At 47.8% G+C, this 13,882-nt stretch overlaps 1 protein-coding gene across 1 annotated transcript in view; it reads left to right on the top strand.

Annotated features, from left to right (window-relative positions):
- The window catches only part of HTR5A (5-hydroxytryptamine (serotonin) receptor 5A, G protein-coupled), a 9,143-nt gene extending 7,198 nt beyond the window's left edge, over positions 1 to 1,945 (top strand). The window contains exons 2-3 of the mRNA XM_009886786.1: positions 8 to 652; positions 1,613 to 1,945. Of these exons, the coding sequence (XP_009885088.1) occupies positions 8 to 652; positions 1,613 to 1,945 (978 nt within the window). The remainder of the gene's footprint in view (positions 1 to 7; positions 653 to 1,612) is intronic.
- The last annotated feature ends 11,937 nt before the right edge of the window (positions 1,946 to 13,882 follow it).

Consider the following 13,882-nt stretch of genomic DNA (forward strand, 5'->3'; position numbering starts at 1 on the left):
TGGCCAGGCGCGTCTCTCCGTCTTCAGCGTGCTGGTCCTCACCCTGTTGGCCATGCTGGTGGTGGCCACGTTCCTCTGGAACGGGCTGGTCCTGGCCACCATCCTCCGGGTGCGCACTTTCCACCGGGTGCCCCACAACCTGGTGGCCTCCATGGCCATCTCCGACGTGATGGTGGCAGCTCTCGTCATGCCTCTCAGCTTGGTGCATGAGTTATCCGGGCGGCGATGGCGGCTGGGCCGATCACTCTGCCAGGTGTGGATCTCCTTTGACGTGCTGTGCTGCACCGCCAGCATCTGGAACGTCACGGCCATTGCCCTCGACCGCTACTGGTCCATCACCCGTCACTTGGAGTACACGCTCCGCATCCGGCGCCGCATCTCCAACATCATGATTGCCCTCACCTGGGCACTCTCTGCCTTCATCTCCTTGGCTCCACTGCTCTTTGGCTGGGGAGAGACTTACTCAGAGGACAGTGAGGAGTGCCAAGTCAGCCAAGAGCCTTCCTACACCATCTTCTCCACCTTTGGCGCCTTCTACCTGCCCCTCTGCGTAGTGCTCTTTGTGTACTGGAAGATCTATAAGGCTGCCAAGTTTCGAATTGGGTCCCGGAAGAGCAACTCCATCACCCCCATTACACCAGAAGCCTTGGAGGTAGGTCAGCTCGGTTGTATTTTGCTCGAGTCAACTGCTGATGGCAACCAAGCCCTTGCAGCAGTGGGGGAAACTTAGCACTAAAGCATGCAAGCAAACACCATCCCACCAAAGCCCTGAGAATACTGGAGGCTTTCAAGGAAAAGTTGACTGCAAAGCTTGCAAGCCCAGTCTTTTGACTCCTTCTGAGTCCCCAGCTGTGAGCACGCAAGGTGTAGCTAAAGCAACTTTGGGCCAGATTGTGAGCGTGAGCTCCACGTGGGCGTGCAGTGACTCACAGATGTCCCCCCGTGGAATGCTGAATCAGTGCTCGCAAGTGTGAGTAAGGGGTCACAGTTCCTCCCGTGGGGAGGCGTGTGGGGGTGTGAATGGATGGGATCCTGACTCCGCTGTGGATGATAACCTGGCAAGCAGCTGGGGCTTCGGGGAGGCTGTGAATTTACCCACACAGAAGACACACGTGCAGAACTTCCTTGTAAATCCTCCCTAATCGTGGCTGCATTGTGTCAGTTCATCGCAGGAACGGTGACTGTGCACTGTAAAGACTTCTTGGGGGGAGGAAGGAAATGTCTGCTCCTTTTCTTGCCTCTCCTACTAAGGACTCTTAACCTCAATGGGTTGAGGGAAAGCAAGGAAACTTTTGTGCATGGCATGTGGGTGTGTGCCTGTTCTCTGCTGATCTAATTGTCCATGGGGAAACAATCTTATTGGGATGTTGTGTGAGCAATTCTGTGTACCCATATATAACTACTCTCTTTAGTTTCTAGCTGCACTAAAAAATAGTCTCTGTTACCCAGAAAAGGGTTACTCAACCAATCTCCCCTCCGTTAGGGCGTGACGTAGGTGGCCCGTGTTTCCCCATGAGCTCTGGCCATCACTTGCATAGTTTGGTTGCGTACCTGCTGTGTGGGATCAGCTGACTGAGGCACATATGGTGCAACTTGTGTTTGTGTTTGGCAGGTAAAAGAAGCTGCCCAGCAGCCACAGATGGTCTTCACTGTCCGTCATGCCACTGTTACGTTCCAGACAGATGGAGACACGTGGAGAGAGCAGAAGGAAAAGAAAGCTGCCCTCATGGTGGGCATCCTTATCGGGGTCTTTGTGCTCTGCTGGATCCCCTTCTTCATCACGGAGCTCATCAACCCCCTCTGCTCGTGCGACATCCCACCCATTTGGAAGAGTATTTTTCTATGGCTAGGCTATTCAAATTCCTTTTTTAATCCACTCATCTACACTGCTTTCAACAAAAACTACAACAATGCCTTCAGGAACCTATTCTTTAGACAGCACTGAGCAGAAATAGCTTTCCCGCTGCCCCACGAAGCTGATTTCAACTCTCAACGAATCCTACCAAACTCTTGAGGAAATTCAAAGCCACAGGTACTGAGATGATGCTAAAGATGCATCCCTGTGGGTTGTATGTCCCAGCAACGGTCCAGGTTTCTACGCAGACTCTCCATCCCAGCCTCTAAGGCAGTTGCTCTTTTTTTCTGCAAACCTGTAAGGGTTTCTCTGGCCAGCAGCACAGCATTCTTCCTCCAGTGCCCCACAGCTTTCCTCCTGCCCTCCCAGTGACGTTCTGTTTGGTGGCAGAAGTGGTGCAGAGGAGTCTTCTGGCAAAGAGTCATATCTGAAACTCTGGTTTGGCCACTCCTGGTCTCTCACAGCATTAATCAACTTTGTCCCATGTGCAAAGCTGGGACCCTTTAATATCAGGAGGTTTTGTGATTATATATGGAACTAGGTATTTTATGTCTTGGTTGAAAAGGCTGTTTGTCTCATCTTTCGATGGTAGAGATTAAGTGTTTGTATTTGGGGAATAAAACCCTCAGTAAGGGTTAAGAGCAGAATCCAAGCACAAAGCCTTTTCTCACATGCTTTATCAACAGCAAATTGTGCTATTTGCTATTGGATTCCATGTAGCAAGTTTGGTTTTTTTAAAAAAAATATTTATTCTGAAAAATTAATGCATGGTGTACCCTGGAATGAGAGAGAATGCATGGGAACTCCACCTCTCATTCTCTGACTGCTACGTGCGAGCATCTGCCTCAGACCTTTACTTTCAGAAATACCAGCTGTAAACGTTAATATTTCTGTCTGTGTTTCCCATTCTAAACCATAAATGTATTTTGAGCAGCTGTGGGGCAGGTTTCCTGTAGGTGCAGGGGGTGCAAGGAGTGTCTTTCTAATTGCCTGTCAATGAGGAGCTGTGTTTTACTATTTCTGAGTGCGACTCAGGTCTTCTTGAAACCAAAGCAAAGACCTCACTTTGTTTCTGTGAGCACCAGATTGCAGGCAAATGGCCATTAATGACCAGTGATGTTTCATTCTGGAAGTATAACCAAACCGTAGAGGTGCTCTGCTGCGAGGACCAGACTTAAACATTTCTTCGTTTGCCCACCCCTCCTTCTCTTCCTCCCCCCTGAGGCTCCAGTCCTGCCTGGTCGTTATTGCTCTGCTGCCTCCCTGCCTTTCCACGTTGCCAGCATAATTGTAGTAGTTGGCATTTCACTCCTAGAATTAAAATTACGCACTTGATGCTGCACCGCTGGAAGACTGACAGGCCTTCGGATAAAGAAAAGCATTAGTTTCAACTACCGGTTCTTATGGGGCAGCCACTGAAATCAGACCAGAACTGAAATGGTGGAGGAAAAGACAAGATGGGAATCGGAATGACACGATTTCATGTCAGATATCTTAAGAAGAAGAGATAAAAGAGAAAAATGTCAATAAATCATGGGAAAGCTCCCTGGGGTGGATAGGATTAGTTCTTATCCTTAGCGGATCGTGAGACATCAGATGTTAAAATTGTCACTGGTCCTTTAAACCAGTCAAAAATCCCAGTAGAGCTGGTTAAAAAGTCCTTTTTTGTTTCGTACCTTGGGACAGGTGAAAATGGAAGCAGAGCTCAAGGTGCTATCAAGTGTTGCAGCTCTTTCAGGACCAGTCAGACAAATGTCCATCAGAACTGACATAGATGTGGCTGATCCTTCCTTGCGGCAAGAGGAGAGACAGGATGGCCCTTGAGATCTTTTTCAACACTGTTTTATAAAAGTCTATTAGAAATATTAGGTAAAATCCTGCCCTCATTGAAAGCAATGGACAAATTCTGAGTGAGTTCAAGGAAATCAGAATTTTATCCAGCATGTCTCGTCTTGTAAAAGCACAGTTTTAATGTTAATTAATTCAAGAAGATGGGTGGGATGGGAGCAATAATTTAACTCCCCTGAAAGAGTCTCTGATCTGTGCTAACCATGGACCAACCTCTCTCAAAAGAGCATTTTCTTTCTTTGTTACATATGTTAAAGCATTACTAGTGACATCTCCGACATATCGAAAATTGTAATAAACTCTTGAGCTGCTTTTTTTACTGAGGATATAAAGGTTGCATTGCTTTCTCTGGACAGCCCATCACCAATGCAGAGTCGTTCTTTTGGGAATTTACTACTTGTATTGTGTCAAAGGTTGTTTAGCCAAAAACAAGTTTGAAAAAAAATGCTTCCTTGCATAAGCCAGACCTTCAGCTAAGCTTGGTAGTGCCTGAAAGTAGGAGACTACTTCTTAGGCCACCACGGCAACACTTTAAACACTAAAGCATGGATTAACTGTGAAGTTGGACTTTAGTCCACCATTTTAACACATAACATCATGTCTACACAACTCTCTCTCAGTCCAGGCTGTGTTCATCCCTATTTTTATTTGCTCTTTGATGAGTATTGCAGATTCTCTGCGTTGTGTGGGATCCTTCCACAGTCATGTAATCAACTGCAAACTCAAATTAGTATCCGGTATAAGCAGACAAAAATTAACCTGAAATCAGTGGTTTCCCATTGGATCCCTACTTTTGCTGCAGCTTAGTGCTGGGATGAAGCTCCCTGTCATTATATCCTGCGTTTATTCATGCTATGCCTTAAGCGGTGACAAGGAGACAGGAGAGAATCTTAAAATGACGCTAAATTCTAATTTGTATATGGTCACGGAGAGTCCGCCGTCCTGGTGTAAATTACATCCCCACCTATTTGACAGCCCACTTCCCATACAGTCTATATTGATCTTCTGCAAATAACAGCTTCCACTTGGTCATAAGTTTTGTTCCTTTGAATCTTGACATAATTAGCAGCTACATTATGGACGAATTCCTACTGCTCTTCCTTTAGACTTAAGACTGTTGCCTTTTTGTCTGGATACCATTCCTGCAATGTAATATGGTCACGCAGGAAAAATATCAGTATTCTGGAGACAGTGCTGAAGAATCATACCGAAACATGCTGTGATGGTCTGAGCACAGTGAAGGGGCACAAAGAAACTTTGACTTCTGATTCTGGCTCCGAGGCTTTTTACAAACCTCTCGGTATTCAAACACAGATGCCGAGTGGGGTCCCAGAGACATACACAGGCCCAGCTTCAAAGGATGTATCTTGTACCTTCTTGTTCCAATTTATAAAACAGAATCAGTGGCGTGAAGAGATCTGCTTCACCAAGGCTTTGTGAGGATTAATTAGTAAATGTTTATCATGTACCAGGAAGGTGGAACACTCTGGCTTGAATGCCGAGCAGCATTATAAATTGGGCTTCCATTTAATTCCTCAGAAGAACATTATTACCCATTATTATTGAGTTTCCTGTGCAGTTTAATGGCTATATAATACTTCCAGAAAAGATTTAACTAACCTTCTTCCACTTGCAATTAATTTATTTTCCTCCCGATGCTCTGACAGCTCGATGAACATCTGTATGGGAGCTTGATAGCTGGGGCAGCTACGGCGTGCGCTGAATGCTGTCTGTGGAATGTCTCCTCGCAACACTGAATGCATATTGTCAAGGTTCAAGGAGCAGCAGCTCTCCAGGCAGTCCACTACCGTGTTTCCTTTATTTTTTAGGGAGAAGAAAAGGTCACAAAAGAATGCCCTTGGATTGCATGACAGGTTGGCTGACCACCTTCCTCCTCCACCCCCATCCCGCTGACCTTTCTTCTCGATGCAGGCAGGTCAGGCAGGTGATTCCAGGACACGTGCCCATCCCGTACAGCCAGAGGTGGCCCACGCATGACTTCATCCCCCATTAATTTGCCTGGACTTTTCAAAAAAATTATCACTGGGAGACGTGGACTTTAAACTGGCAGCGGCAGCTGGAAGTGGGAGTTTCCTGGAAGTAAAGTTGCAGGCAATTAAGAAAGTTTCACCTGACAAAGGTAATTAATGCCTTTTAGTTCCAGCAATTGCTGCGGTGAGGTACGACTGACAAAGTGTCAAAGTGATTTTTGCAAGGTAGTGATTTGAGCTGCTTTCTTCGCACGGGGCTTGTCCCTGTTTCACTCGTGGATCCCTTATTTTACCTGTACTGGTACAGCAGCAAACTGGGACACCAGCAAAGTCACGGTGAACGTGATCCGAGCATCATTAATGCTCCATGTTGGAACCGTGGGGTAAAACCTCCATGGCAAAATCAGCATCCCCACTGCCATACACCCTGGCTGAACATCATGAAACTGCCAGCACATTCATTGCATTTAAGAGGTGGCCAAAGAGCTCTTTAAATCACCATTATTTTCAGTAACGCTGAAGCGCTGAGGAAGTTACCGAAGACTGGAAGAGAGCTGAAGTTGTGCCAGTATTTTAAAAGGGCAAATTGGGAGAGCCAAGTATTTATAAGGCTAATACTGTTAGTGATTTACAGCTTGAAATTGATCCTTGGCAAAAACGTGGAACAGCTGATAAAGGACTCAATGAATAAAAAATTACAGGAAATAAATATAATTAAAATAAATCACATTGATGTCTTTCTTTGATTGCAGCACATGGCTCATTGCTGATGGTGATATAGAGTATTCAGTCCTCAATAATGAATCTGACTTGACAACACTCAACACTTCCATGAAAAAGTGAAGAAGAAATCAATATGAGGTTCAAACTGTCCAATATTTGCTAATGACTCATGGCCTGGAAAAGGTGTAAATGCAGAAAATGAAGTCACTTGTACAGAGAAATGAGGATGCAAACCTCATTTCAGCCCAGCGTGAGGGAAAGGCGAGCACCCAGGAGCAGCGGGATGGGGCCCTTGTTGCCGGCGGGGAGGCACGGCCGCCTCAGGGTCCATCAGGAGCTGAACGTACGGGACTGTTCAGCATTTTGGGGACAAGCAGACTTATTTCTTACCTGTGCACAGGCTGCATCCAGCTGTGGATTTTATTCTGGTCGCTGTAGGGGAGGCTGTGAGTTCAGTTCATTGCCTTTTTGGCGTTGCCCCCCCCGCTCGACGCCGCTGCCTGGCAGTCAGCCTCAGCGTTGCGATTCTCTCGGCCGCGTAATTTCCCATGCTGGCCAAGTCAAATGCTTTCCCTAATCATCCTAAAAAGCAAGACAGATGGGCCCTTTCTCTGGATCCTCCCCGCGCATTGCCGTTGTTCCTCTGTCTAACTAACAGTTTCAGCGGTGGGAACAACAGCTTCTGCATCGCCGAACCCCAGCTGCCTGCCGGGTGGATGGGGGCCAGAAGGGCTGGGTGCAGCTCCAGGGGGTGGTCCATGGAGCAGACACTGCCCCACCACTGCTCTCTGACAGCGACGAGGATGGGGAAAGGGAAAACAGGAGCTATACCCTCACCTCAGATTTCTGCTGGAGCCGTTCCCGACAAAGCAACCCCTAACCCTGCTTCTAGCCACCCTCCCTGCTCCTGGGGAGACCAAACCTGGCCAACCCAATCCACTGCAGCCTTAATTGCGGCAAAAAAAATTCCCCAGCTCTGACTGCCTCTCTGGGAGAGGACACATTTTCTGCATGGCTTACACATCCACCCTGCCCAGTTCAATCCCACTGCTAGCTGCAGAGGGTGGAAATCTCTGTGTCATTCAAAACTACCTGCTGCTGGCCGGGTCCCCAAGTTTGTTCAAGCGCTGGCCTGAAACTTTGCATTTTTCATCAGTTCAGGGCTACAACCTGAGGTCAGCGCTGCTTCTTTGTGCCTTTCCCTCACCGAATCGTGGTTACGCACAGGTCCTACCAGCCTTGGCTGCTGGTACAGAGGAGGGCAACCTTTCAAAATTAGCATCTTTACTTGTCAGGAAAACCCACTCGTCTCTGGGTTCAGGGTGCCAAACCAGCAGCTGAGGTGCCACAAAATCCCAAGATCCGCTTGAGCCTGAGCTACCATGATACAACGTTTGAATCACCTGGCTCTTCACAAGACACCTGGTTGGGCAGTCCCAAAGCTTAAATGATGCCTGGTCTGCCTCATTTTCCCAAGGTCCATCACGTGTCCTACCTTTCTACCTCTCTCCTGTGATGCTGCCTTGGAGCTCTGGACATCAGGGAGCCATTCATACGTTGGTCAGGGTGCTGCCGCTGCAACACCTTCCTAACCCAGCACAGCTGCACCAGACAAGGCTGTTTCCAACCCAAAAGAGCCCGTGGCACACAGGCCATGGTGAAAATTAATGTGATCACCTTGCAGCCCCCTTCTACATCTGCTAACAGCCGTTTATCCTGCCCCACAGGTTACCCGTCAGGCAGACTTCATAGCGGAAAAGCAGAGCTCACGGTCACGTAGTTTCACGGTTTAGGTGGAGGGGGGAAGAAATAATTTTGATGCGCTGCCAGACTCGGCTCTTTCGGCGGGCACCGGAGCATATGGAGCCTCTCGCACAATTGCCTGGGAGTTGCAGGTCTGTGATGTTTTTTCTCTCCTCAGCTGCTCGCCTGGTGCCAAAGCTTCCAGGTGCACTATGGCAGGATGCCCCCGCCGCGCGTCGTGGACCTTCCACCCGCACATCACGGCGTCGGGGTGAATATTAAACAGACAGGAGGAGTACAGCAGATGCGAAGTGCAACTACACTTGCTGGCACAAGGGGTTACTCAATATCTGGAATTTGAACGGAAAAAGAAACTGCAAGCCCGCGGTATTAAGGAATTAGGTTTTCCCGAGTTTTTTTTTTTAAAGGAGGGAGGTAGACGCTGAGGCGAGATGCTGTGGCACTCAGCCACGCTCCTCTGCTTCCCACGGTTTTGCAGCACAGACCTCAGTCTTACTGGGGATTTCAGAGCACATTACCCTGACTAAAGCCCTGGGGCTACTTTATAAGCTGTTAATAGTTGCCAACCAAAATGACTGCCAGGGCTGTTTCTTTTTAAAATGAGCATTTAAGGCACCTGGAGAAGACTGCAAGTAGCACAAACCCTTTAAATTCCATCCGAAACCCCGGAATTTGCCAGCGTTTGCATGCAGAACACAGCAAATAACTTTTAAACGAAACCTATTTGACAGCAAATCTGCTGCTGTTCCTCAGATCAGCTTCTCCACCACTTTTATTCGCAAGTGTCTCTGAGGCAGCAGGTACCCACCCGCTGTCTGTGCGCTACAGCATCTTCCCCAGGTGATTCCTGAAGCACTGGTACGTGGCTGTTCCTCACGGGGCTACGCGCTGGTTTCCCCAGCTTTAGGGGCAAGGCAACACCTCCGGCCATGCAGACTCCTGTCCCCAGGTGGCCTGGCCTTCAGGGTATGCTGGATAATTCATCTGGAGCAGCTGGGCTGGTTTTCACCTTGCTTTTCCTCATCCCTCCGGCTGGCAGCCCCAGCTGAGTGGTGGCTCCCAGCCCACCACACTTCTCCTGGCTCCCTTCTTGCTCTAGGAGGTGCCCAGAGGAGATCTCCCATGGCTTGGTGAAGCCTGTTTCCCTATGTGCTGCCATGGTGGTGCTCCCAGAGTCAGGGCTGCTCCTCCACTCAAGGGCTTGTAGTGAAGATAATAACTTCATAAACCGAATGAGCCATGCCCTAGATCAAATCAGGTAATAAAAAGCTGCAGGGTTGCATCGGTATCCTCTGAAATGCCTGTTTGCAAGGGGCTCCAGGCACTTCAAAACCATAAAGTAGTCATGGTCCTCACAGAGGAAGACTTTTTTCAGGAAAAGAGGGAATCGTCTCAGCCGCAGCCTCTCCAGCACTGTTCATGAGAGGCATTTGTTTCTTTTAAGACACCCGTTCTTACAGCAGGACTTGCACGCGCCCTGTGCCATGCAGCAGGACCCTCATCCACCGCAGGCACCCAGCACCAGTGCCACCAAGAAGATGAAGAGCATTTTGCTTTTACCCCAGCTCCTACGTGATGATGTGGACCTTGCACCTGTGGAGCCAGCCGGGAAGGGCAGAGGTGGCTCTGGAGGCACAGCAGAAGAGTAAGGAGAGGGCGACTGGCTCCTGGCGGGCTCTGCAGGAGCAGGCGGCCACCGGGGCAGCAGGAACTGCAGGTGACAGACAGCATGCTCTGCCCGGCTCCGCTGCTGCGGATTTTGGCAGCAGGCAGACGGCGAGATGACTCTGCGAGCTTGCAGGGATGGAGAGGAGGTCAAAAGCACCATCTGGCCCGCTCACCTTTCCACTCCTCTGTGGCAAGATAAGAGTCTGTTTGGCAAGACGTGAGGTCAAGGGCTGAGTCTGCTCTTATCTGCTCGAGGGTGGCAGCACAGGGCAGGAGGAGACTGATTATTTTTCATTTCCTTCTGCCAGCTGCCACGTGAGGGGTGGGGGGGGAGGGGAATGGAGCAATATCCCTTTTATTGTTCCCAGATGTGGTCCTTCGAGATGGCAAGATGCTTAGCCTGTTGTGTTGGGGTTTTTTTTATTTGAATGGTAATGAAGCACCTAAATAACCCAGATAACCCAAACCTTAGTGCAGGCAGTGGAAGGAAAGGAGAAATGCACTCTCTGCCGCTGAGCAAGTATCCTCCAGCTTTGCGAGATGTCTCGATACTGTGCAAAATGAGCAGTGCGTGCATGTTGTTCAGCACTTGGATGATCAGCTTCGTACAGCACTTGTAAGTGGAAAACATCTTTCTCGCTTTCCCTCTACAGCTGCTATAATAACCCTCTGAACCAGATCAAATCCACTGCTCTCCTTCCTCTTCCCCTTCGAGTGCTCTGAATTTTGAGATGCTCCAGAGTAGGATTAGCACTGTATGTTTCCAGATGCCTTTATCCAACTTTACACCCTCTAACATTTCTATTCCATGCAAAGGCAAAGCTGCCCAGCCTGGCTCTGGCCAGCTGGAGTCCCAAACGATGCATGTTGCTCTGAGCCATGGGCTTCAGGTATTCTGCGCAGCATCAGGGAAGAGGCAGCTCTGAATTAACTCAAGTCTCGCTCCCCCAGACACTACATAAACATCCCACAGCACCGAGTAGGCAAGAAAACCAGAATTTACCCAGATTGTAGAGAGATATTGTTTCTGAAGAACAGTTGATTTATTTTTTGAGGTCGGGATGCAACTTGTTTATGCACAAATGTCCTTAGAAGACTTTAAAGAGATGGGTGGGTACGGGAGTCTCTTGGGTGTCCTTAGAAGAGATGGGTGGGTACGGGAGTCTCTTTTGTCCTTCGCCTTCTGAGCGGAGATGCACAGGAGATGCGTGAACACATACACACACCAGTTTCCCAGATTCATTGCTCTGAGTGCTCCCGCCAAGCAAATGGCGCTGCATACCTAAATATACCCAGGAAAATATGTTCTCCTTGGGCACAATGATCAGCCCACACGCACTGGAAAATGTCAACACAGATGCATAATTTTCCTGCAAAGCGCACACACACACACAGAACACATGCACACTTCTTTTTCACGCTGCATCAACCATTTTAGCTGGGTTTTGGTTATTTTGCTCTTGACTAGAAAGACTGTGCAAATGTACGAAGGACAGAAATCTCTCTCAGCAAAAACTTAATTACTAAAGCCTCTCTTTGATCAAGGATAAAAGGGAAGGTGAATCAAAGGTAAACTGATTTTCACCAAGGAAAATTCTGTTAGCTTGTTGAATTTTTCTATTGCATCAATTATATGTGATTTGAGGAGATAAAACCTTTCCAGAACTCTTTCTGGAGGAGCTTAGCAAAATGTTTTGGACATCACTCTGATCACTCAGGATTGACTGCTATTTTATTAATCATTATGCATGAAGTGTTGATGTTCTAGACAGAGGCTCTTATAGACAGAGCTAAGAAATGAGACCAGGAGTTCACAGAATCAGAGAGTGGTTGAGGTTGGCAGGGACCTCTGGGGGTCATCTGGTCCAACCCCCTGCTCAAGCAGGGCCACCTAGAGCCGGTTGCCCAGGACTGTGTCCAGATGGCTTTTGAGTACCTCCAAGTATGGAGACTCCACAACCACCCTGGGCAACCTATGCCAGCGCTCTGTCACCCTCACAACAAAAATGTGTTTCCTGATGTTCAGAGAGAACTTCCCGTGTTTCAGTTTGTGCCTGTTGCCTCTGGTCTTGTCACTGGGCACCACTGGAAAGAGCCTGATTCTATCCTCTTTGCACCCTTCCCTCAGGTATTTATATACAAGGCTCCTTGAGCCTTCCCTTCTGTAGACTGCACAGTCCCAGCTCTCTCAGCCTTTCCTCATAGGAGGGATGGTCCAGTCCCTTCATCATCCTTGTGGACCTTCATTGGACTCTCTCCAGTATGTTCATGTCTCTCTTGTACTGGGGAGCCCAAAATTGAACACAGTACTTCAGATGTGGTCTCACCACTGCTGAGTAGAGGGGAAGGATCACCTTCTCGACCTGCTGGCGATGCTTTGTCTAATGCAGCCCAGGACAGTGTTCACCTTCTTTGCTGCAAGGGCATATTGCTGGCTCGTGTTCAACATGAACAGGACTCCCAGGTCCTTTTCCTCCGAGGTGCTTTCCAGCTGGGTGTCCCCCAACATATATTGGTGCATGGGGTTGTTCCTTGCCAGGTGCAGGTCTTTGCACTTCTCCTTGTTGAACTTCATGGGTTTCTGTTGGCCCATTTCTCCAGCCAGTCAAGATCCCTCTGGATGGCAGTACAACCTTGTGGTGTATCAGCCACCCCTCTCAGTTTGGTGTCATCTGCGAACTTGCTGAGGGTACATTCTGCCCCATCATCCAGATCATTAATGAAGATGTTAAACAGGATTTGACCCTGAGGTACACTGCTAGTTGCTGACCTCCAACTAGACTTTGCACCGCGGATCGCCATTCTCTGGTCCAGAGATTCAGCCAGTTTTCAGTCCCCCTCACTGTCTGCTCATCCAGCCTGTCCATCAACTTCTCAATGAGGATTTTATGGGAGACCATGGCAAAGGCCTTACTGGAGTCCAGGGAGACAATACAGTTGATGAACATGGTCATCACCAAGTGTATTTTCTGGAGCATCTTGATGCCTAACTTCCCATTCAAAAGAAGTGAGGTATTGTTAAAAATACACATTTTTCCATTATGTATGAAAAAAAGCTTACAGAGTAGCTCACATTCAACTTGAAGACTTCACATCAAACTTGAAGACTTTTCTAGATAGGTGAGATGAGTCTTACTTGGGGTACAAATTAATTTAAAACAAAAGAGAAGTACAGAAAATTAGTTTACATTTTTTTCCTCTCTGATGACTGGATAAATCTAGGAGGCTGGCAGAGCTTTTTTTCCCTCTTCCCTCTTTTGATTCTCCTCGCGCACATAAAAGAAGGAGATACGTGGAGGGTCAGTTTTGGTCCTGTGGGCCTTGGGGATCTGGGCTGTGAAAACCAATTTTTACCACTGCATCATTCTTGCTGCTGTGCTGTCCATTTGCCAAGCTTTTTTGCTTTCTCTGAGGCCCCCTTGGACTCCAGCGAACCTAAAAAAAAATTTGTCATCTTCAAATGTTGTCATGTCTCCAAATCATTGCAGGTGGCAATGTATATTACTACTGCAATACCATGGAAGCAATAAAATGGCAACCACTACTGAAGCTTGTGGTACCAATGGCTATCCATTGCCATTATAAACCTCCATCAGTTAATCTTTTTTGCTTCCGTGCATGGTCGCATTCTAGGAAAATATTTTCTCTCATGTGCTTTGAGTGTTCGGCTCTCTAGTTACACCTCGAACAGGTCCGAGTATTCATGATGCTCCTGTTTGAGCAACTGGCTGAAAACAAAAGCATTTTGGACCATGGATGTTTCAAATTCTATTTTGAGCTTAGAAACCAACAGGACAGAAAAACTTGCAAGGGCTAGTTTGTCTTTTGGACTGCAATATGACAGATTACTTTATCTCTTCGCATTCATATCTTCTATTGCAATTAAATCCAGTGTATTGTTCCAATGTCTGATTGCATGTGGGGAGCAGGGATATAGCCTGTACTTACAGTATTCTAGGAATTAATGAAAACTATTTTTCTTTAATAGAGAAAAATTTTTTGTTGTCTCCTGTTTGTTACTGCCTTCAGGGAT

The sequence above is a fragment of the Charadrius vociferus genome, unplaced genomic scaffold (genome assembly GCF_000708025.1).
Source record: "Charadrius vociferus isolate BGI_N301 unplaced genomic scaffold, ASM70802v2 scaffold255, whole genome shotgun sequence".
Classification (NCBI taxonomy): Eukaryota; Metazoa; Chordata; class Aves; order Charadriiformes; family Charadriidae; genus Charadrius; species Charadrius vociferus.